This window comes from Pteropus alecto, unplaced genomic scaffold, assembly GCF_000325575.1.
Source record: "Pteropus alecto unplaced genomic scaffold, ASM32557v1 scaffold155, whole genome shotgun sequence".
Lineage (NCBI taxonomy): Eukaryota > Metazoa > Chordata > Mammalia > Chiroptera > Pteropodidae > Pteropus > Pteropus alecto.
In genome coordinates, this window is record NW_006438113.1 from 10,180,411 (window position 1) to 10,206,993 (window position 26,583).

Sequence of the window (26,583 nt, forward strand, 5' to 3'; positions counted from 1 at the left end):
ACTCTTTCCTTTTTATTTACCTTATTGTACCCCAACAATAAATATATAATGAGGCTAGGTAAGTAGAGCGAGATAAAAAGGAGGCTGAAAATTTGGTAACAAAGAACGCAAGTACTTTGAAGAGGTAATTCATTTATCACCCTAACTACAATACAAACGGGTGGCTAGCTGTTCCTACTTCAGTATTCTAAGAATGACTTCTCTCTCCCTCAAAATGTCTACATGTTTCTACCTAGTATTACAAGCATTAATGGGTAGCTAGGTGTCTGTCTGTAAGGGAATCAGCTGATGCAGGGCCAGGTAGCCCAAAGCCCCAGGGCCAGAGGTAGTGGCTAATTAGGTCACCGTCATATCTATAATGCTCTCACAATATACCCTATTAAATATCAAGGAAATAGAATACTTACTGTTTTAAATATTTAAAAAGGCACATACAGCATACAAGTTTAAAAGTTTCTGTACTAAGATTCCTGGTTAAACAATTTCTAACCAGGAAATCAATACCATTTCCTTGATGTATTATAGAATTTAGCCCAATCCTGGATATTTTTAGCCTACCTGAATTTACTCTAAAGCAGTATGGAATAGGAAATACAGCTGTAAAATAATCAATGATGAAACTTTCAGAGCAAAGAAATAAAAGATGCAAGCATGACAGCAATGTAGAATGTTATCTATGGTGTATGCTCTTACCAAAGAACAACACATGGGACATGCTACCAGTGTAATGGTTAACAGCTCATTTAAGACTAAGACTAGGCATGAATAGTTTTAGGAAGGAAATATGAAAACTTTATGTTGGTGAAAAAGACTACTTAAAAATAAATAAATAACAAATAAATTTAAACTATACTGTTAAAACCATCGCATAATCTTAAATAAGTTTTCCATGATTCAAATGATTTTCCAAGGAAAAGAGGACAATGGTCAGCTCCATTTGCCTTTTTTTCCTTGTCATGATTGATGTTATGAGAAATAAAGAGATCAGGAGGGACCCTTCTAGGTTATCATTCAGGAGTCTAAAACTTTCCAGAAAGTAGTTAAACCTAGCTCAACTACACTGAACTAGAAGGAGTTTAGACATATGTAAAGAATCTCTGAACCAGATTTTAGATTAATTTAAGTCATCAAGCCAGAATCTCCTGTCTTGATCTTGTTTTTGAGTACTCATTCCAAAAATGATTTAGTCCTCATAAATTGTGCCAGTTCTTACTGAGCCTGAACCATACAAAAAAATTAACTCTACCTAATATAATAAACATTCAACTACTGTGAGAAACAGATGTTTTAACCAAATGATACAATCCAAAGACATCATCTTTAGTTATTAGTATACTGTTTAATATTCACCACAACTTGTTTTAAAGAACAATGTGTTAGCATTTAAGCCTGAAGGGCTATGGATATACTATATACTGTATTTGATGCAGCTTATTTATGGAATATTCTGAAAGACACAATTAATCTTGAGAAAATGACTGGGGTATAGCATAATAGCAAATTATCTCTAAGCCAAAAATACAGATTTTTCCTGTAGTAAAATACCCTCTTAGAACTCACAATGATAGTAGCATATGGAAAGAACATTAGGAGTTAATTATTTAAAAGAAATTAAAAGTTATTAAATTCATAAATCTTGGCTATGTAGTAGAGACAAGAGTTAAAGGAAATGTTTAACTTACAAGTAAGTATAAAATAAATGAGTCTGTACCTCCAACAAATGCATCTCCAGCTCCATTGGTATCAACAATTTCTTTCTGGTCCTGATCCAAGACAGCAAAAGCAGTGACTTCACTTTCTGCAATTAAAGCCAAAGAAAGGCAGACTGACTTCTCTTCGTAATACTCAGTATACAAACTCACCCAGTAAAGCTGAAGCTACTTCATCACTCACCATTCAAAAAGAGAGAGAAAACATGAACTCCATATTCTGTACAGGAGCACTTGGAAACCAAGGTACAAAGCCATCTGTAGGCAATGCTTTTTTGGTAATTTTCAGCATATGGATCCTGTATGTGTTTTGTTATTGTTATACCTAGGTAGTTCACATTTGGGGTGAACAACTGTAAATGGTAGCAGTACCTTTTTGGACAGTATAAATACTTGAGCAGAAACTACAGGCCAAAGGGAATGTTTGTAAGGACTGGATCATGGATCTCTAATTAAGCATCGAGCCTGACTACATTCTGGGCTATAAAATCTTCGATATAGCTAAAGAGCTGTAAATTTAAGAAATATAAATAATGATTTCTTTTCGGGGTTTCTCTACAGAAAAATCACAATGACACAATAAAAACATGACTACTATTCATGCCAATGTCAAGGATTACTGATTTTAGTTGGCTTATTACAAATAACCTAATCTGGTTACTTTTTACTAAGGAGTCACTACTTCCTTTAAACTGTCAACTAGCAAAAGAGAAAGCTACCACTGAATGCATGGCCAGAACAAAAGCGGCAGTGCAATGGCCTCTTGTCTTACAGCAGTCTGGACCAGGGCTTTGTTGTTTTGACTACAGAGTAACCTAATACAGTACTTTAAACTTGGCACATGACAGTGGAATGAAGTTATTTGTGATGAAATCTGGCCTAGAGGACATCTGCAAAAGATTGGATGGAGCTTTCTACTGGGAGCTGGAACTTCTGAAATCACAAATTTGCATCCTTTATAGGGACAGGTATGGTCGAAGACTTATAAACTTGAATCTCAACTAAGGTCAAGGGGGAAGGAAAAAGATCTTGAGAACTTAAGGTCTTAATAAAGAACCTAAGTATCTCAAAAAGCATGTTCTGTCTAACTTCTACTACCTGCTACTAATGAATATTTTCAACAAGGACTAAGCATAGATATGATAATGAAAAAAAGATCCTCCTGGAAAGACTGATATTCAAGGAGAGGACTCATTCACTTAGTGATCAATTTTGACCATATGACTGTAGATGCTAAGACTCCATTCCAGAAGCAGTTATTAAAACTCTTTAAGTAACTAATTTTCCACACGTTTGAACACCAGAAACTACATTGCAGTTAACAATATTTTGATTAATTGGAAGTTAAGGAATAGATATCTAGGATTAAGTTTTCTAGGAAGTATGCAGTACCTACTGCTACATAGGCAAAAAAAAAAAAAAAAAAAAAAAAAAAAAAATTAGCAAAATTTATTTGAAAAACTGATTTAGGAAAAGGTCTGTACCATAAATATTTATAAAGAAATCTGGTTTTATTACTTCCAAGTACAAGTCATACTATAACGGGAATTAACTATAAACTAAGAACAAACAGGCACTAAATAAGTAAAACGAGCTAACTTAATGACACACCATTACCATTTATAATAGGGTTACATTATGTAACATGTCTATAAAACATTTTAGGTAATATAAGAATTAATATAAGAATTACTAGATTTCAGATTTGAAAATAATTATATATAAATGGTAAGTAAGTCACAATTAGATATAATTCCTTGAGTCCTTTGTTTGAAAAAGTTATTAATTTTTGGCTGGATAAATCTTTATTTGTGACTAGAACCTAATTTACAATCGATGAGATTATTTCGAACTTTGTTCTTAAGACTCATGACTCATTGGTCTCATTTACTGAAAATTCTAAATGAATGCAGCTTTATTACACTGTTTTTTTCTGGATACATGTATAGATACTTGAGATGCTTTATCCTTAGGTGTCATGTGAAGTTAAATTTCCTGAAACATAACATAGAATTATTTTCTACCTTCTGTACTTACTAATATAAACAAATATATAAGAATATCAAGAATGTAAAAGAGCTGTCATAAATCAGTATAGACACAGACCAGTCTCTATTATCTTCTGTATTTAGAGAGCTTTATTATGAGAACACTTTTCAAAATAATGACCCTGAACATTTGCAAGATCCTGAAATTTGTTCTAAATTGTTGAAAAAGGATTAAACAATGTTCAATAATATTTAAGTTCAATTATATTTTTCGTACATTCTGATTTTTGGGAAATGTGATCTAAGCTGGTTTACAGAGCTATTACAAAAAAAAAAAAAAAAAAAACCCACACAACTAACTAAACAGTATTCATGGGCATGACCTATTATTCCACAGCTTTCTAGACAATTTACTATATGAACTTATGAAGTACCTCACTAAATCTTAAGACACACTTATAGGCATGAGCATTATTCAGCCAATGAGGCCTGAGACACTTAAATGACTCTCACTGGGACCTAGTTTTCTTAGGTGTAAAATGGGCCTGGAGTTGTGGGAACAAGTAGCAAAAATAGCATTCTGCCTTAGCTGTAGAAAAATGACACTGTTAGTTCTAATGAAGTACGTCTACTTAAGAGATTAAAGTCAGAGCCATTATTTCTCAATTATTCCCAAATGTTTTGTAAAGTGAGAAGGAAAAAGATTGGGGATGTTCATTATTCCTATTTTCCTGATTTCTATAACAGCACAAAATCATGAGCTTCCCCAAACAGACAGGAAACAAATACTAACAATTCAGTTGATACCAGATTTGTTTGGTATTATTTATTAGACAAGACCCTCAGAGTACCTTCATCCAGAAGAATAGAATTTCGCATACTTAAAAAGCAAAATAGTCAAATTCAAACATTCTCTGGACAGTTTATACAAACAAATAATTTACTTTCACTTTCCTATAACATAAAATTCATTACCTAATCACTTAAGAGGCCAGTCTGGCTAGAATCAAAACATCTTCACTCATCTATAATGCTAAATCAACTTTAGTAGACATGGTTAGTTTATACAAATGACACATATCTAACTGAAAAATAATAATAAAAAAATTCAGTCACTCAATGCTAAACAACTAGATTAAATGTTTCTGTAGCCTTACCACTGCTAAATTAAATATGTATTTTAGCACTGTGAACACACAACCTTACGATAATTAATATCCTTAGAAAATTTTGTTCAAGGTATTTTAAAATGCCATGTGTTGGCACCTCTAAATTGTAGAGGAGATATAATTGAAGAAGATACACAACAGGATAACATAGGCAGGTGTTCTTTAATCTCAAAGTAAACTGTAGTCACTACCTCTTATGCTGCTATCTCTGACTAAGCATCACCAGGAATGGAAAGCAAAAACTTCATCAGAAAGTGAAAAGCATGATTAGGTAAAAACCAGGAACTCTTAAGATTCTTTTAAAGAGACTTCTGCACTTTGGCCGTTCCTTATACTGAGGTAATTTCTAGAGTACTAATGTTTTTGTTTGCTTGTTTTTTATTAACCTTTTATGTGGTTAAACTAACAGAGAAGTTTGAAGAAAAATAGAGAACTCCCATGTAATGTTTATCTAGATTTACCAGTTTTTAACAATTTGCCACAATTTATCATTCTTCCCATATATATATGCATATTATTACTTATTCTTTCAAGCTATTTGGGTAGCAGTTGCATATATTATGCCCTTGACTCCTTCATAATTCAGTGTGTATGTCCTAAGAACAAGGATATTCTTTTAGGTAACTAGAGTATAGTTGATAAATTAAGAAAACCCTCAATATTGTTATTTTATCTAATCTATATTCCATATTTCGATTTTGTTAATTATCCTAATGTCTTTTTTTTTTTTCAGTTGCTTTTTAAAACTTAAATTTATTGGGGGAACATTGGTGTTGATTGTACAATTTTATAATACATCTATATATTGCATTGCGTGTTCACCACCCAAAGTCAAATCTCCTTCCGTCATCATATATTTGATCCTTTGTACGCTTATCTACCTCCTTCCCTCTTTTCCTCTGGTAACCACTAAACTGTTGTCTGTGTCTATGAGGTTTTTTTTTGTTTGTCTTGTTCATTTGTTGCTTTCAGTTTTAAATCCCATGTATGAGTGAAATCAGATGGTTCTCAACTTTTTCTGTCTGACTTGTTTTGCTTTAGCATGATTATTTCAAGATTTATCCATGTTGTTGCAAATGTCAGTATTTCATCTTTTCTTATGGCTGAATGATATTCCATTGTATATATGTACCACAGCTTCTTTAATCAGTCACCAATTGTAGGACACTTTGGTTGTTTCCACATCTTGACCATTGTGAATAGTGCTGCAATGAATATCGGGGTGCATATATCTTTATGGATAAATGATCTCAAATTTTGGGGGTAGATATCCAGAAGAGGGATTGCTGAGTCATATGGTAATTCTGTTCTTAATTTTTTGAGGAATGTCCATACTGTTTTCTAAAGTGGCTGTACCAATTTCCATTCCCACTAGCAGTGTATAAGGGATCCCTTTTCCTTACTACCTAACACTCGTTATTACTTGTGTTGTTGATAACAGCCATTCTAACAAGTGTGAAGTGGTATCTCATTATGGTTTTGATTTGCTTTTCCCTAATAGCTAGTGAGGTTGAGCACCTTTTCATATGTCTATTGCCTGTTTGTATGTCTTCTTGGGAGAAGTGTCTATTCGGGTTCTCTGCTAATACTCTAACTGGATTTTTGTTATTTTTGTTGTTGTTGAGTTGTATGAGTTCTTTATCTATTTTGGATATTAGTCCCTCATTGAAGGTGTTTGCAAATTTCTTCTCCCATTTTGTGTGTTGCCTCTTTGTTTTGTTGATGGTTTATTTTGTCCTAATGTCTTTTATAGCATTTTTTTTCCACCCCATACAGGATCCAGTCCAGAATCATATACTACTTTTAGTTGTGCTTGTTTTTAATTTAACCTTTTGAATAGATAATATATAGTTCAAAAATATATGAAAAGGTATGTTATAAAAAAAATTCCCACTTACCACTTATCTCCTATTCATTCAGTTTGTAGTCCTACTACTGTCTAATTTCGTTATCACTGTTACTGCTTTCCTGAATATCCTTCCATAAACACATCATTATTTTCCTTTCTTTTTTTTTTTTTTTTTTTAATAAAAAATACTGTGCAAACTGTACTGGACCTTGTTTTGTTTTGTTTTGTTTTTTTACTTGGAGATCTCACCGTGTCGGTAAACAGACAATGTCCTCATTATTTTTTATTGCTACATAATAGTTCATTGTATAGATATACTGTAATTTATGTAGGCGGTCCTGTATTTATAGACCTTTAGGTTGTTTCCAATGATCACAAACAATGTTGCGAAGTACTAATGCTTTTATTTTAAAGACCCTAAATTTAATTACTTTACTTAATAACCAAGTCAATAATAGAATTCCTACTTTATATAGGGAACTGACACAAGAAAACGAAGTTGTTATACAAACAGCATGAAATATGCCAGTGTCAAAGAATAGGGAAATAAAAGAGAATCCAGGAAATATTTTCCTTTTCACTGGGATATACATGCCAGAATATGAGCAAAGACACCCTGCTCAGACTGGCCTAATAAACACGGTAATGAAACAAATGACAAATGCTGCTAATAATAGAGATTTATAGAACAATCCTAATTAACAAGGACTTTTGGGGAATGAAGAGCTCTGGTTAATTCAATTTTTTGGTTAACTAAAGAAAAAGCAGAAAGTCTTTTTAGTTGGAACTCTTTCTAAATGTATTATTATAATATAATAATATACCATGACATCCCTGCTTTAATTAGTTTAGTTTATTGAACTGAATGAAATTTTTCTTTGATAATAGAGAATCCTACAGCACAGTTAATGTCATTATTCTGAACATCATTTCTTATTGTAGTTCCAAAGGCAGAAGTGCTTTCATGAAAGGCAGGATAAATGGAATGGTGGGAAGTACACTGGATTAGGACTCAAAAGACTCATGATTTTGGCTCAGCTACTTTATTCAACAAATACTTATTAAGAGCTTATCGTGTGTCAGGCACTCTATTAGAGACTTGGAATACAGATGTGAATAGGACAAACAAAAACCCTGCTCTCACGGGACCTACAGTCTAGTGAGGAGAGACAATATACAAGTAACAAAAAAAGTGAAGAAGATAATTTGAGATAATAAATGTCACAAAGAAAATAAACTGAAGTATGACCGGGGAAGAAAGTCAATTTAGATGGGTGTTACTTCCTCATTGAGGAAGTGATGTTTGAATTGAGACTTCAAGAGCAAGAAAGACAGCCATGTGAAGATCCAGGGGTAGAATATTCAAGTGCAGAGGCCCTGGGTTAGCAACAAGGTTGGTGAGCTAAGCCTGTTTAAAGTTAAGAAGGCCAATGTAACTAGAATATAGAGTGTGGGGAGATCAAGCATGTGTGTGGGGTGGGTGGGGTAGGGGATGGGTAGAATTTCATTCCAAGTAAAATGAGAAACCATTGGAAGATTTTAAACAAGGGAATGACATGATCCTATCTTTGATTTAAAAAGATTATTCTGGCAGTCTTATAGAGAATGGTACCGAATGGTGGGGGTTGGGAGTAGAGTTGATGCTAATTACCAGAAGACCTTATGTAAGTCACACTGTAACTTAAACTCAGTTTTATTACTTAAAAAATGAGTATAACACCTGCTCTAACTACTTTCTGTGACTATTATATGGATTAAGTATTAACAATGTTATGAAAGTGCCCTGTCAAACATAAAGACCTATATAAATTTATAAGGTGTTCTTAAGAGCTTATTTTCTTCAACTGGGCAACAAGGATTTGTTGAAACTTGACATGAGCTCTTCATATTCTGTTAGATCCTTTGAGGGAGATACAGGAGAAATATTAAGACATGATCCGTCTTCTCAAAGAACTTAGAATCTACATGGAAAGAGAAATCTACTACACGTGAGAGAATTTGTTAAATATACACTGTAATACAACTGCAACAGGAGTTCAAAGGAAAGGAACAATTTGAGTTTAATTAACTGGAAATGGTTTCATGGAGAAGACTGAACCTAAGCTAGGTCTTGAAGCTGTGGATAGTGAAACGGGAAGGAAAAGAAAGGTGTATGTCCCAGGAGATATACAGAAAGAAGAAAGTTTATATGTCAGGTAAGGGAAGAAATAACGCACGTTGGGCGGGGTCCGGCCATCTCTAAGGAGACCTTGAAAGCGACAGAAATTTGAATTTGATACAACAGGCAATGGGATGCAACTGTAGTTTTAGAGTAAAAAAAAAGTAACATTCAAGTGCTTACTGTGCTCCAGGTACTGCACCAAGTGCTTTATATACTTCATCTCATGTATTTTCACTGCCATCCCATAAATTAAGGATTATTGACCTGATTATATAAATGAAGGCATTGAGGCTCATAGAGATTGTCAACTGCCCAAGATCCCAGGGCAAAGTAGGACTTTGGAACAAAAAGAATGAGAAAAGTAAAATGTGATTCCAAAGCTGCCATTCCAGCAATGTTGCTACCATTTTCTAAAAAAAAGTGATTATGGAAAAAACCCGATTTTGACCAAGCGGTGTACAGCAGTTAATTGATAAATTCCCTTTCCAAGCCCTGTACTGATAATTAAATTTGACTAAATTAAGTAGATAAATACTCTCTAGAGAACAGAGGCTCTATAACATTGTCGTTAAGAACATGAACCAGACTGCTGTGGGTCATATTTCCAGTTACTAGTAAATTCCCATTTACTCACTCGTAACCAAGTTAAAGTCTCTATGCCTCAATTTTCTCATGTGTAAAATGGGGGTAATAATAGTAATTATCTCTTAGAGATTTTGTGAGCATTAAATCAGTTGATATATTTAAAGCACTTAGAGCAAAAATTGGCACATAGTAAGCATTTAATGAATAAAGGGAGAAGAATATTATTAATCTTAAAATGAAACTTGGGTACAGGAATTCACATCTCACTTAAAGGCATGGATTTTTAGGGGGGGCAGGGTGGATTTTTATTTTATTATTTAAAAAATTTTTATTTTTCAATTAGAGTTGACATTCAACAATATTTTATATTAGTTTCAGGCATACAGTATAGTGATTAGACATTTATATAATTTATAAAGTGATTTCCCTGATTAGTTTAGTACCCACCTGGCACTATACATGGTTATTACAATATTATTGACTATATTCCCTATGCTGTACTTCACATCCCCATGACTATTTTGTAACTACCAGTTTGTACCTCTTAATCCTGAAGGCATGGGTTTGACCTCGGGCACTACTATCATTTTTTGCAATAAAGCCTCTTTGTTTGTTCATGTTTTATTTTCATTTTCTGCAAATGTTTCAAGTAAATGCCAGCTAAAGTCTTCAGTGATGAATGTAGACAGATAAGAGAATAAATGAGTGCTTACTTTGAATAAGAAAAGTGACTAAGAAAACAACGATAGATGGCATTACTGCTCTAAAACCTTATTTCCCCTTTGTTTGGTATATATTTTTTCTTTAAGAGATATCTGATACCTTTAATAGTTTCACTAAATGAAGCATATCACTTTAATCTTATACAAAGCAGTTAATTTTAATCTGTTCTCTTTCTGCTTCTGTCTATGCATTTGCTCCATTATCATATCTATAAGAACCGGTTTCCTCTGTTGGCTTAGCTCATAGATCACTGGCCACCTATGGATTATCTGTCCTTTTTAGGTTCCCATCCCTGATTCAATCAGCTGTGCCAAGGAAGGATCTAGGGCTCATGGCACAACATTGACTACTTAGGTAAAAGGGGCTATTGGAAAGGCAATTTGTCTAACAATCTCTAGCACCCACAACTATGCTTGGCACATTATATAGGTGTTTAGTAAATATTTGTTGAATGAACAAACAGAACAATTTTTATGAATACAAATCTGATCATGTTATTCTGTTAAAAACCCTTTAATGGTTCTCTACTGAAGTCTTAACTTTAGGACATGAATCCAGCCTATTGTTCAAACCTCATCTTTTGCCATTCCCTGACCTGTGACTGTTCTTTTGTCATACTCATTTTTCAAGTGTGTGTTTTGTTTTTTTTTAATTTCCCTGTGTACATACAAAGTCAATTGCCCAGATTGTCTTTTACTATTAGTTCCAAATCCTAGATAAGGCTTATCTTCTTGGATGTAGTCCCTGACTTCTCAGGGTTATCCTTAGAAGCATAACTGATTACTTCCTCTTTTATGCCATCACTTATAACCTTCACGTACCTTTAAGAAAATATTTATCATATTTATAATGATTTATTTATAAGAATTTTTTCACCTAAAAAATAAGCTCCTTGTGGGTAGGAATTATGACTTAATTTTATTCTCAGCTTAGTTCTATACCTCGTATACAGTAGGTGCTCAATAAACATTTATTATGGAATGAATGATTATGCCTAATGGATATTAAGTTCCTTAAGGCTGGTCTCTGTTTCACCTAGTAGAGTATAACTTACTATATATTTTCTAAATGATCATGAATAAGTGGTACATTACTATAACCTACTTCTCTAGGTTAGTTTAGCAAACCAAGTAAACCAAAGAATTTAGCTGTCAATGATCTAGCTTTTTAGAATTATTATGATCTAATGTAGCATTATAAATACTTGTAGAAAAGGAAATCATACTACTGCTTAAAAATCACAGGGTAATGTGCTGTTTCAAGAGTGAATAAATTCAACTTGTGCAACTTATCCTAAAAACCTTCCCAGATCTAACTGTACTGAAGATATTCTGGAGAATAATGAAAATATGATTTGATTGGTGCCCTTGAGCATGTTGTTTTTCATCATTCAGATATGAAGATACTTATGACTCAATGAACCTACGCTTAGATCCTGTTTAAAGATAGAAGGCTCTGATATGGAGACTTTGAGTTAACACTTGGATCGAATCAAACCAAGGCAATCAAATGGATCCCAGCGACAGGTGGGATTCACCTCATGAAGATACCATATCATATTTAAGTCCAACTAATATTTATATGTATGTGATCCTTCTTTATAAAGACACCATGGACTCTTAGGACTGGAAGAACTGGAAGAAGAACTTATTAGATACAATGCATCATGGCTGTGGGAAAAAACAGACCAAATATCAACAGCTTTCTTGACTTTTCTGTGGTTTAGTCCTAATCATTGCAGTTATAGGGTACAAGACATTATTAGTATTCTAAGTGTACCCCTTCTTAAAGTTATGTATTTCCGAGTACAACAGTAAAGATTTTCAAAATGGATATATATAAACACACATACATATATATGTACACACACACACACACACACACACACACACACAAAGGTTTTCTCTGTTATTCAGGAAAAAACTACTGATGTCACTACTTCTAATTGTGGACTTTCCCTCAGTAAGATTTCTGTTTGAATAGTTGATAGTGGCAATGGCAAATGTTTACGAAGTTTATGAAGGAAAAACTGCATTAGACATGAGGGGATGGCTCCTTTTTTCTTTTTATGGATTAGAAGAAATCTTAGAGCAAGAAAGTACTGCTGAAATACCACTGATGTTTAGTGGTTTGCAGGGACAATAATGCCTCAATGTAGTGTCATAGGTTTATACTGAAAGAAAAATATTTTTTAAACATTTTATAGTGTACAATAAAATTGAAGTTACCCAAAGTATGGAGTCAATTTCAATGGATGTCCTGACAAACACTGATAAAAGTTATGAGTACTATTTATTGTTCAATAAACTAAATTGGATTCACAGATCACTCCACTACTTGGAGTACAGCGATAAACACCAGTAAATAACCATTTTATCCAATTTAAACAAAACACTTTTCTTTATTGAGTCATTTGCCAATCTCTTTTGCACTTAAAAGTAGATTAAAGTGTGTAAACGTATGGTTAATTACCTGTTTAAAAAACCTCTCAAGTACAATATTTTACATTGCTTTTAAAGCTTGGGTGTATTTCTCCTCTTTATTCTTTATGATTGGAAGGCGTGGCAACAAATTTTTTTAGTTGCAGGAATAATTTAAAGATCATACACATACCTATCCAGAGATTAAGAAGAATGGCACGATGGTATAAAAAAATGATAAAGACTTGTCTCAAAGCAGGCCAGTCTTCGTCATCCAATACTGAGCCAATTACTGCTAATTCCTCTCAGAACTGGTCCTACTAATGATCACTAACTGGTGCTTCCATTCCCCTTCTCAAAGCATCATTTCAAATGTCTTCTCAAGCCACCAAGTAATTCTCACCCTCAGAAAGAACAGAAATCGTCGGGTGTCAAGTCTTTACACTTTGCTAGTTATGCTGAACTACTAATAGTTCTTCCATTAAATGATACCTGAATCAGTATCTTTGTTCATGAGAGTGGAAGAAGATGGAAGATAATTCAATTTAGGGACATCATGTTGTATAGTTTTAGAAAATACCATTTATAGTCCAGTCTATGTAATGGCACCTGCTAGATTAGGCCTACTCATAGACCACGATACTATTTATACTTCTTTAGAGGACACAGACAATATACAAATTGATCAGGCTTAGAAGTGCAACAAGGCTGCTGTCATTAATTGTGTAGTACGTGAAGTCTTGATGTTGGTTACATCTGGACAGAAGAAATTTGCACTGTGCTAGTTAATTCTTTGAAAAGACAAAGTAATGCCAAAAAATAAAATAAAATAAATAAAAGAGAAGGCTCTATTTTTAATGTACTGACAAACTGTGCTAATACCCTCATTAAAATCTATTTTAATACCTCATTTTAGATAATATAAGTAAAATGTTCTATGTGAGCTATAATACACAACGTAAGTATCAGCAATTACTTTTAATTTACCATATGGCTGCTGATAAACAAACAAACAAACAAACAAACAAACCATGTTTTGGTTAGCACGTTCCTAAAGCCTAGAATTTGAGCACCTGAGAGCAAGGTTCATATTTTCTGATAGTGATGGCAATACCTTAAATATCTGAGAATGAAGGAGATATATATACTGGACCACATCAGTACCTTCTCCTCCTTACATTAAGATGTGTTAGTTTTAAAAGCATGGAGGCAGAAACAATCTTTTATACCTTCAGGGAAAATCATAAAGCACAAGCTTTCACATTCTTTACAGCATAAAAATGTGAACACTTTAGCTAGCATATTCCAAAACTAAGAAGTCACTCTTGACATCAGATAAGTCTTCTTTCTTGATTATATTTACACATTTCGTGGGAAGAAATAGGGATAATTATTGAAACCTAGCAGAAAGTCCATTATATTAGGTATTTAATAAATACTCGGTGATTGACTGACAGAATTTAAAAGACTTTTAAGCTAGAAATCAAGTATATTTTCTGATAAACTAATTTTTATATACTATTTTAACAAAATAGAGAATACTTCTATATTCCTTAGGTATTTTCTTAGCAGTTACCCTTGGAGTTACAATTAACATCCTAATATATAACAATCAAATTTAAATTGATCCCAACTTAGCTTCAACAGCATACAAAACCTCTGGTCCTATACAGCACCTTCTCCCTCCCTCCCCACCCTGTATGTTGTTGTTATAAATTACATCTTTATAGATGTGTGTCTATTAACATATAAATATTGTTTAATGTCTTTTAAATCACACATAATGTAAGAGAGGAGTTACAAACCAAAATTATATTTCTACTGGTTATTACATTTACCTATGTAGTTATCTTTACTTGAGTTCTTAATTTTTTTACATGACTTTCAATTACTGTCTAGTGCCTTTCATCTCAGCCTAAAGGATTCCCTTTAGCATTTCCTACAGGACAGGTCTACTTGCAATGAACTCCTTTAGTTTTTGTTTTCCTGGAAATGAATTAATTTCACCTTCATTTCTGATGGACAGTTTTGCCAAATATAAAACTTTTGTATTTTTAAGCCCATTTTTTTTCAGATGGAGAATTACAAATTACCAAAAAGCTAACTCACCAAGGATACTCTACAATTCACAATGTATTTTAATTTACTGAAGATTCAAGACGAAAAAATTGTAATGTGGCCAAAGATCAGTGTTGAGTTCGAGATAGGAAAGCTTTTCGGAAATTGGTTGCTGATTGTACTTTGATAATTAAATACACAAACCTATGATCCTTTAAGGCTCACCTAATTAGTATCAAATGAGTTTATTTAATTACAGCTGTAAATTAAATGCATAGGGTTTGCCTCATCTCAAAATAATTACATATGCATTGTAATGTGAATTATGGAACATTAATTTGTAGTTTATCGATTACTCCCTAAACAGAGACTGCGAATCATTAGGACAAAGTTATTATCATAGCAGTTTTGACAAATACCTCCTAGAAAAGGTTCCCGAATAATATTTGCATATAAGTTCTTTAAAGGAAAGGTGTACATGTATCAGAATTGGTACTGTACATTTACTGCCAAGCCCCAGCCTAGAAAATGTCCTCCCTGAGGTATTCAGGTGAGAGGCATATATATGTTTATGTATGTATATAAAATCTTCACCCTTATTCTGCACAGAGCTAGAATTTTTCAAGTTTATAGTAGACACTGTAATTATTTTTTAAAAAAAGTCTTTTAGCATAATGAGTAATGACAGGTCAAACTATTACCTCTGACAAACCAGTTCTTAACATCCCTCAGAAAGAGGAAATAATAGGTTAACTATTATGTTAAGAAAGCTTCTGCTATGTTCATTATACCCAAGAACCACAAAAGTAGGAGTAAAAAATCTGTATCTTCCTCTACTCTGTGGATACTTTATTATAGCAGCTGTTTTAGCTGATTTTTTCTTCCTTATGTGATCTTAAACAAAAATATGAGAAGAAAAATTTGTAGCTAGAAAATGCATGGAGAATTATTAAGGGCATAAATACATAACAATGAAGGGGTGAAAATATTCTAACCCTACACTTTTTTTTTTTAAAGGAAATGACTGTTGATTAATTGGGAAGATACAGCCCAGTTCAAATGGGGCTCACTCAGTTTAATACTTTTAAATTTTCACCAATAATCACCAATCAAAATATTTCAAATGCAATTTCACAAACAGGACTCAAATTTTCCTTAAATATAAAATGGATTTAAGTTAAAATGCGAGATTCTCATGTTTAAAAGAGATGAACTTTTCAGACCAGCCTTTGCCTTACTTTCTTTAAATTACTCATTAGTTTTTCACATTTTCCTATTCCTGCTCTATTATGAGACAACTCTGATTAACCACATCAATATCTGTTACTGAGCTTATATTATTTCTCTTCATTCTTCTTGGATATTTTGCACTGTCTGCCAAGATCAACTCTCTGTTGCCACAGAGCCTGAAGAATGCATGGCTGCTTACTGCAAATTCTGGCATTATTGGGCTTCAGAAACAAGAGAAGTAAGGATGAACTGATATGTCCAGCCTCTCTTCTGTATTTCGAATTTCTAACTTTGGCCACCATAGCTTTTTTTCTCACTATACTTGTAGTTTTCTCCCATTTTCTCCCTTAAAAATATAGAGACTGAGGGGAAGACCTCGACACAGTAATCTTGTTTTAATTCAGCCCAATTTTGGCCTAAATTAAACATCTAATTACTCATGATTAACTCTAAAGAACATAACCTACTCTCATGTTTAGTGGGTCTATGTTTGACTCTAACTAGTGGCTTCCCCTAATTTTTCACTGCTTTTCAAAGTTTTTCCCCTGTTTACTTAATCCCTAAAGTGAAGAATCATAAACTGCCATTCTCCTACTATACAAAAATATCTGTATTATGCAAATCACATTTCAAGGGACTTAATATTATCAGTCTTGAGTCATGTGTCCAAATTCAGATTAAATTCAGACCTCTCTATAATAAATGACAAAATGCATGAGGGCACTGTAATCTAGGCAACCATAATTATACAATTATTGATGAAGTTCCTGTTGATAAACAATGCAAACACTAGGAAATACTATTTTGCAAATAAATGTTGAAGAAAGCTGTTTACTGCCTTCCATTCTATCCTCTGTTAATAAGATTGAAGTTGCAGATGTTCATGTATGCTGCATTGATGTTAAATGGTGCATGATGCTCTAGGTGGTTCCCATAACCTTGCTTTGTCTACTATGAACTGACTCAATTGATATGATAATAGAGAAAAGAGCTGGGCTGAACTGACACAATTTGCATAGCCTTGAAATTTGCCATTATTGGACAGCCAACTGCTTCTAAAAGTTCTTGTTCGGTTGTCACGGACAACAATGTGTTAGACAAAAAATATTTTGAAATTAACCACTCAGGTGGGGGCATCATTTATTGAAGCTTTTATCCCATCAAACAAGGTACTCTTCGATGCATTTCTAAAGCTAACAAGAGAGAATTTTGTGATCTTCCTTGGGATCAATTACTACTAGATTTAGTACAAAGAGAGCAGACATCATTCAGGGGTCACAAACAGAGGTAGCACTTGCAGCTTTTTGACACAGGAATTTTATTTGAAGAAGCACCTTCTCCTTTTCACAAAACCTATGTTTCCATCTCATTATTAACTACATAACTATTATATTTTAGGTTAAGAAATAAAAAAACTTCAATGTTGCTCAATATTGTATTTCACTCATGAAAAATAAATCATCATATAAGAGACCCCATACAAGAATTGTAGGAATAGCTCTGATGAATGAAAATAAAATGACACACTAGAGAACCTCAAACATTGAAGAAAATCCCAATACATTTCCAAAAACATTTTGAACATTAATAGGAGAGCAACTAGAAAAATACCATACTTATAAGGGAGAAAAGGGAATCTCTAAGTTTAAAATTTATGAGCATAGATGATGAATGAAAGAATAAGAGACAGTAAACATATCTTTAGTGGGTGGATAATTAAACAGGAGAAGAGAGAACTGCAAATAAATGGGAAGGATGAGATGTAAAGTTTAAAAAAACCTTAAAATTCTAGAAAAGCTAATATGGAAAATTTAATGTTAATGGAGGTGTAATATAAAATGGGAAACACAATTAGACTGCCCTGTAATGCCTAGAGGTCAATATTAAAAATTTAACTTCGCAAAGAACAAATTCCAATATGACCAATTGGATAAGAGATAGAGTAAAGGAATTTAGAGAAACCACAGATTAAAGAAACTGTGCATAGACAGAATTAATGCCTTAAAGGGAAATGAGAGTGGTTCTTCAGATTAATTCAAGGTTTAGACAAAGTTTGTTCTGAGATTTTCAGTTAGTTTAAATCCTAAATTACAATGAGACCTTTCATTCTAAGCATTACTTTATTTCAAGACTAGAATATAAACCTGTTAAAGAAAATGGAGCCACTCTGACATTGCAGTCAGTGCCCCTCCTTACTGGGTTCATCGCTGTGGGAAAACCATAATCTGTCAATAAGGACAGTACTTTCTATCTAATTAACATCGGGCTTGGCCATGTGACTTGACTTCAGCTAATAAATGTGAGGGGAAGTTGATGAAAGAGCTGTAAGAAGTTCTTTCATCACGTCTTTTCCTGTCTAACACAACTTGCATGTTCCTGATTGGGGCTGCCCATCGGTATCGGTCCTAGAATAAAGAAAACATGGAGCAGTGCCTCAGCTAACCCAGTGAGGAACAGAAATGTAAGAGAAAAAATAGTTTTTATTATTGAAAGTCATTAAGATTTTAAGGGTTATTTGTTAGGCTGAATCTAACAGGTTAATAAATATAAAAAAGGGCAACACTGTGATTCTTAATCCTAACAGAATTCAAAATTATGAGATGAAGGCTATAGAATAACTGCTTATTTAAATTTGAGAATGGCTTCAATTTGTCTGAAACAAAATGTAACATTAGACTAAAGATTCAAGAATTACTCTTGAAGAGCATCTGGATGAATGTGGTACACATGATACAATGTGCCCATGAGGATGCCTTGATCATGGTTATCCCTGCTCCCTAACAGCTTTCTGTACAACTCAGAAATATGGAGAAATATTAATATGAATTTAAGTAGGTTCCAGGGGCTTTTTTTGATAATGGCAGACTAGGTAACTTAGACCAACTGCCTCAACAAGAACAGAACATCTGGCAAAATGTATCTTTAAAAAATGTGCTTGAAGGCATTGAAGGCCTAACAAAAGATTAAAAAATCACCAGGGTGGGATGTAAGGGATGCTGGTGCCCAGAGAGGTAAGTCTGGTGTTTGCTAGAGCTAGGAGGACAAAATTTGAAATCTAGCGCCTGTCAACACAGATGGCCCTAGTAAAACCTCTTCATCTTAGTTTGGAAACCCAAAAGGCTGCACTTAGGTTTAATGGTGAGCAGGAAGTGCTCACCATTAGGCCTATGCAATGGATTATAGCAAAGCTTCCAATCATCTCGATACCTAAAACTTAGATCAAGATGACTCTAGTGTGCCAGTGTTCCTGTGCCTTCTCAAATCAAACATGAATCGCCTTATGCCTCAAATTATTTCTACAAGGAATTTTCCAAATACAATGTATTGCTCAATAAAAATAATAATGTAAGGAGACAAGCAAGAAATTAAAACCAACAGAAATTATGTAACAGAAAGTAGCTCAAAGTGGCTCCAGATATTGAACTTGTCAAACAGAAACTTGAAATAACTAGGCTTACTGATCAAGAGTTAAAAATAAAACTGAATTCAGCAGAGGACTATAAACTATAGACAATGAAAATGAAGAACTCCATAGGTTTAAATGAAAATTGAAAATAATTCAATAGATAAGTTTAACAGAAACTTAGACACAGATTAGAAAAGAATTAGTGAATTGGAAGACAGATCAGAAGAAAACATCCGTAATGATCCATAATGAAGCACAGTAAAGATGGATAAGACGTATTCTACGTTGTTCTTGAAACTAGAACCAATGGACAGAAGTTATAAGGAAAATTGATGTTCTAAAGAAAGAAAAATTTTCTAACAATTTAGAGTTTAGAAAACTGAAATGAATAGATTTGATAGGAAGTGAGCGTTTTAGAAAGGAATCTTGACTTGGGTTGGAAATGAGATAAGATGATCCCTATGCTCTTTTTAAGACTTTAGGATTATATAAGAATTCAGAGTTAACGAGAAGAAAAACTGAAATGTCTCATTAGAAAAAGTTTGGAAAAGTATAATATGATCCCATGTATGTAAAATAATGTAATGTATGCATGCAAGCGCTCAGTAGAAAGATGTTTGAAAGATAATCACTAAATTGTTAACAACTGTTATGTCCGAATGAGGGAATTTCATTGGATATTTTACATATGGGAATATGCTGAGGATGGTATCAGTAACCATGAGATCAGAGCATTGCAAATAAGGATATTATATTATAATTGGGGTTCTCAAACTTCTTGGTTCTAGGACCCCTATATTACTCTTAAAATTGAGGACCCAAAATAGCTTTTGTTTATGTGAGTTATATTTATTAATATTTACTGTATTAGAAATTAAAAACTTAAAAATATTTCTTAATAAACCAATTGTATTTTAACATAGTTTCATGAAAAATAATAATAAATTCTAAACAAAAATATTAGTGAAGAGTGGCATTTACATTTTTTGGTGATATCTTTAATGTCTGGTTTAATAAAAGATAGCTGGATTTTCATATCTGCTTCAGTATTCAATCCATTGCTATATTATACATTATGTGGTCTCTGGAAAACCCTACTGAAATAGAGTTGAAAGGCAAATTATTTCTTAGTATTATTGTAAAATAGTTTTGACTTCACAGAAGTCTTGGAGACATCCAACGGGTCCACACTTTGAAAACTGCTATATTAAAGGAAGAGCTATAGTTGTCACTATGCTGGGATGGTTGACCTGCTCCCTCTGGACAAGCAGTAAGTGCAAGAAAATGTCAGTTCTGCTACACTCACAGCTATGTGTAATGGGATAGGCCAGTGAAGAGTTAACGCTCTGCATCTGGGAAAGTAAAGATACCAAACAGTGCTTAGATGAAAATAAGCTGGCCAACAAGAATTTAGACACCTCTAGGCAGATAAAGTGTCCCTGTGCTGATCCCATCATGTAATAGTAGCCCTGAATTAATTATCACAACTTATGATTGCTTTGTCGTTACAGCAAACAGAAGTAAAGTATGGTATAAACACACTGGACAAAGTGGAATAGCTGAGGCCTGATGTGGGAGAATAGAGATCTCTAAAGTACAGACAGACTGATTTCCACATTAGAATCCTCATAAATTAAAACCAAGTTATAAACCCAATCCAAGATGGATGGAGATCTGAAGTCTGCCTGCATGGCAGTTGCCCCTGTCTGAAACACACACACACACACACACACACACACAACACACACACACACACACACACACACACACACACACACACACACACACAGAGTCTGCAGCCCGCCCTACCATAAAAGGCATGATTTAGCCTATTTTTTCAGAAACAAATAGGCCAATGATCCTCTCTCCTACTAGCCTTAAAGAGTTTTGAAGACTTAAAAGAATCCAGTCACAAATGTTGTAAACACCATTTTCCTCCTTAATTGGAAGGCACAGTTTTCTCTATTGCAGAGAATTTACTACAACAGTTTGGTAACAAGATATTTCTATCCTTTTCCGCATGGTGCTAAACCCTGACATTAAAATACCATTTTATATTTGACTAATCTTTAAAAGTAAAAAGTCGGAGAGAATAATTCCTCTGAAATAAGGTTTATATTCTATCCCCTAAAGAATTCTTTCAATGATATTTCCATTACACTAATATCTAGATGGGAGTTTGTCCCACTACGGCCTGTGGGCCAAATCTAGCTAGCAGCTTATTTTTGTAAATAAAGTTTTATTGGAACACGGTCATACCCATTTGTTTCTGTATTGTTACATATGACTGCTTGCACATTACAGAGGCAGAGCTGAGCAAATGAAACTGAGGTTGCATGTCCTGCAAAGCTGAAAATATTTACTATTTGGCCCTTTACAGAAAGTTTCTGACTCCTGATCCAGACAGATAGGTCATTAGAACTCAAAGATACATTAGAGATTTTCTAGTAAGTCTTTTCATTTTATAGTCGAATAAAATGAAGCCAGAAAATGGAAAAAGCAGTACCCTGAACACACAGAAGACAAGTGGAAACTTCCTAACACATGGGATTCCCTCTTTGCTATTTTCTAGCCTGCTCATTCTACACTAGGAATGCTCTGCCTAAAGCAAGAGTCCTGCCGAGTCTCTTAAAAGCCACATATGGTCTTGGCACAGAAATTGTTTTTTCAACACCTGGGTAACCAGGCTGTGCAGGTCCCAGGAGTGCAGCAGTGCCATCAGCATCAGCTCTAGCCAACCCCTGAGGAGTTAGATTTGAGAGCGAGCTACTTTCAAGGCCCTGCCTCATTAGTCCCTGCTGCCACCAATCTAGCTCAGGGAAAATTGATCCTTCCCACATGCCTGCTGCACCAACGCCAGTCTTGGGGAAAGCAGTTTTGTTCATGGAGGATTTGTTAATTAAGTCATCACTGTACTAATGAAACCCTAGAGCTTCAGCCACTAGTAGTCTATGCTACTTTAGAGTAGCTAAATTTGTACAGTTAATTAAAAGGAGTATGTTCTTTTAAAAACTGATAATTCTTAAAGATTTGAAAATAAGATATGGAAAACAGTATTTATCATCTTACCCCTTAAGTTATTACTCTTGCTATTTCGATTATAATGGCAGGCAATTATTTATTTTGATTTTTTATATTTACAGAAAAGTCCTCAAATTTTAAGTAATAAAGTTTTCCAAAATGAATAAAACCCCTGTGTTGGTTTATTTTTCATCTAACATAATATATATAGTCTCAAACTGCTGCATTATTTTTAATGATAGCTTCAAATAAATAACATACTTTACCAATTATGTTAAGGTTGCTTTGAATTTTTATTATTATATATAAACATGCCATGAATATCTTCACATGCAGTTGCTCCCATATTTTTGATTAACTTAGATTAAATTCTAAGAAGTGAAAGTAGTATATAAGAGGGTATGAATACTTTCACCTATTTGTATTTTAGCAATATCATAAGGGCATCTGATTCATTACACTCCATCAAATAACAATTCTTTTAAAAGATTTTCCTACATCACATATCCTAATATGAAAATTTTAATTAAAGTCCTTATGTCTTTTAACATATTTAGGTTCTACCTATAGAATTAGTCTTTAATAATGAGAGTTCACATTGGTTTTAACCACAGCCAGGATGACATTGTCAGAAAGCCATTAATAGCCTGTTTCTAAAAGAAAATCTCGTTAATAAAAGCAAAAGTGTACAAAGGTAAAAAGAAATTATTAAAAGTATTTATTATGACCTGGGGCAGCTGAGATATTGATCTTTCTACATCTCTCATAAGGAAAAAAATGTTCAAACTATGTGGCATTAATATTATAAAAGCTGCTTTACAGTCAGTTTAACATCCAGTCCACAGATAGCAACTCTCAAGAAAAATAATCACTCAGAATCAGCACAGATTCACAAACACACATACACAAATTTGTATTTTAATAAAGTATACTACCTTAAGGCTAGCTAAAATCACTACACTCAATTCATCACGATTCAGTTAGCCTAGGTTGCTTTGAGTTGTATGTACATATTTAAAAATGGCTACCTTTTTAAAAATATGGATAATGGTGCAGAACTCTAAATATTATACCTGTCCATTCTAAGATTAAATTCATCTTTTTATTAACAGCTCTACTGAGGCGTGATTGACATAGAATAAACAGCATGTATTTAAAGAGTACGATTTGATAAATTTGAATACATACACATCCGTGAAGCCATCATCACAATCAAGATAATGAAGATATCAATTACTTTTAAAAATTTCCTTGTGCTTCTTAGTAAGCTCCCACCTCTTCCTGCCTCTCAGTGTCCAGGCAAACACTCATCTGGATCTACAGTATCAAAGTTTGTTTTGGATTTCTAACCAATCATTCTGTAATGGTTTGGGTAATATTGCCTACTCTCTGTGGGTTTTAGCTACTTAAGATGATATATAATTTGAACAACAGAAGTTACTGTCAAGAAAAATTTCTGAGCTACAGATTCATTGGACCATCAGCAGCTTCAAGTATTCTGCTAAGTGCCAGTCTTCTGTGGAGATTGCCAGCCTTGTCATACATTAACACATAATTATAGACTTCCAGCATTAGCTGATAATTGGTGGTTCTTGAAACAACAGTATTTTAAAACAAATAAAAGAGGAATTAATTTGATTATTTAGAACCAAATATTTGGAACATTCATAGCAATTCTGCTTCTTCTTCAGTTATCCTATATGTATTTACATTTTTCCTTCTGAGTTTAAAAAAAAACATTAATTCGGGTTATTTTTCTACTCTTTTACAGTTTATAATTCTGAAACAACTGTACCAATAGCTAATAATCAATTCTAGGTTGCTGGCTGGCTTTAAGAACCTTTTGATGAGCATTTGATATTCAGAATAGCAATGATTAACACATTTAATGTTATCTTCACAAATAAATAGAAAAGACCTCCTAGGTATTTTATGTCCACTCAGATTAAAAATATCTATAGGCTACATAACTCTTAATATGGAGTGTCCATTTCTTTGCATTATCATTCTTTTAGTCACTTAAATACAAAATCTTAGAATTATTTTTGTCTTCCTATAGTTACTAAATCCTATTAAACTTTCTTTTATGTCTTTTACTTTTATTGATGTGATCTTTCTAGCTTGTACGTACACTTAGCTTGCACAAGTTGACACACTGAACCATGTCCCCCAAAGCACGATGCTCAACTTTTCTTGCCTATGCCTTTGCACATGCTATTTCTCCTGCTGAGGATGTTCTTCACTTTCTTTGCTTTGAAAGCTTCAAATACCCATCTAATGTTAAATCTTGTATAAAGTACTTTTTAGGCTTCTCCATACAATTAATTGCTCCTTCGTCTTGGGTCCTTAACACCTTAAACATTCATGTATTATAGCTCTTATTATAACGAATTGTGATTATTTCTCTACATCCATATTTCATATCTTGTGAGATCTTTAAATATAGAGACTTCCACATAGACAGTACCTTACTCAGTGCCTGGACCATAGTAGGTCCTGAATCCCTATATATGGGATAAATAATTCTTTTTCATCAGCTTTCTACCATTCTAATTTAAATCCCTATTGGTGCATATCTAAATTGTTGTTGGTAGCAACAATTTAGATATGCACCAACCCCTACCAACCTCTGTATCCAGAATATCCTAATTCAACATCTGTGTCACCTGGGTTAAGTTATTTTAGTCCTTGCTGGTTTTGCTTTCCTGACTTACCTATTTAACCAAACCACTATATCTCCTTCCTAGACCATTAACCTAATTTACTATAATCTAATTTATCACAGCTTTGGTTTGTGAACTATAGAAACAGCATAAAAAGTCAACACCCAGAAACTTTTTGGTTGGCATAACAGATCTGGAGAAAAATTACCATCCCTAAAGTGTTTCTTTAATATTTATATTTTTCAGTTAGGTAAAATTCAGAGTAATTTGAAGGAAAAAGCTAGCTATGCTTTGAAGCTGAATTAAGACCATCAAATACATACTAACACATAGACAGCTGAGTTGCAAACAGATCCCAGATTAAATGGCAGTACTGTCAATGGTGACAAATGCCTCTATGCTTTGTAGATAAATTTACAAGTGGCATGCTGGGTTGGGTTCTTGCCATCACGTGTTAAAGAAATTTAATGACTTTCATTATGATATACTTCCTATGAGGACATACCAAGAATCAGGTTTCTAAAAGTTTATGGCAGCTAATTGTTTGGTTAAGGTTAAAAAAATTATATATATACGCATACAATATGAATTTCTCTTTCTCTTTTTCCAACTGTTCTTTGTACTTATAAAACACCCAATAAAAGAAATCTGTATCAATATCTTTTATAGAGCAATATAAAAATAGAAATTGATAAACCTGAGGTCAATTTAAAAGAAAGCTTTTTTGATTCTCTTTATGTCAAATTCTCAAAGTAGATAGAGCCAAGGCTCTAAAAATCTTAGATCTAAATGGATTTGCTATGAGAGCTTAAGGTCTAAATGCTTTAACAGATTCCAGAATAGCTGACTGCAAAACTATGTTTATTTGATCATAACGATTAGTACTGTTGATCTTTCTCAGTAATCATTCTACAATCTCTAATTTATAGTAGAAATAAAATGGTAAATTCTACTGCAAGACACAGAAAGTCAAGGCTATAGTTTACTTTCTAGGACTCATGGGCATATTCAGATTAACCAGCCTCTTACGGAAATGTAGACCTTGCTAGGGAACCATATAATTGTTCCAAGGAACTAGACCATTTTTTCCAGGCCTCTACCCATTGTTCCTCATCCATACTTTCTTAAGACCTAGAAACTCTCTAGATATTTAAAAAACATCAACAAGAAATAAGCTAATTTTAAAAAAAAATTTTAATTAAGCTTATTGGGGTAACATTGGTTAATATGATCATATAATTTTCAGGTGTACATTATCATTTGCCATCTGTATATTCTATTGTGTGTTTACCACCCAAAGTCCAGTTTCCTTCAGCTATCATATGTTTGATCCCCTTTACTCACTTCACCCTTCCCCTAACCCCTATATTTGACACCTTTTACCCTATTTACCTCTCCCCTCCTCTATCCCACTAGTAACCATTACTCTATAGTCCTCTGGTAACCACTAGTCTATAGTACATGTCCATGAGTCTCTGTTTGTTTGACCTGCTCATCTGTTGCTTTTAGGTTTATATCACACATATAAGTGATATCATGTGATTTTCAACTTTTTCTGTCTGGCTTATTTCGCTTAGCATGATTATCTCAAGGTCAATCAA

At 33.5% G+C, this 26,583-nt stretch overlaps 1 protein-coding gene across 3 annotated transcripts in view; it reads right to left on the reverse strand.

Annotated features, from left to right (window-relative positions):
- The window catches only part of ADK (adenosine kinase), a 450,591-nt gene that overhangs the window by 30,511 nt on the left and 393,497 nt on the right, over positions 1-26,583 (reverse strand). For 2 of the 3 annotated variants that reach the window (XM_015592153.2, XM_015592154.2), the window contains exon 10: positions 1,712-1,798. In XM_015592153.2, coding sequence (XP_015447639.2) covers positions 1,712-1,798 — 87 coding nt within the window. Of the gene's footprint in view, positions 1-1,682; positions 1,799-26,583 lie in introns of all 3 variants that reach the window. The other variant, XM_015592155.2, reaches the window with a different exon arrangement.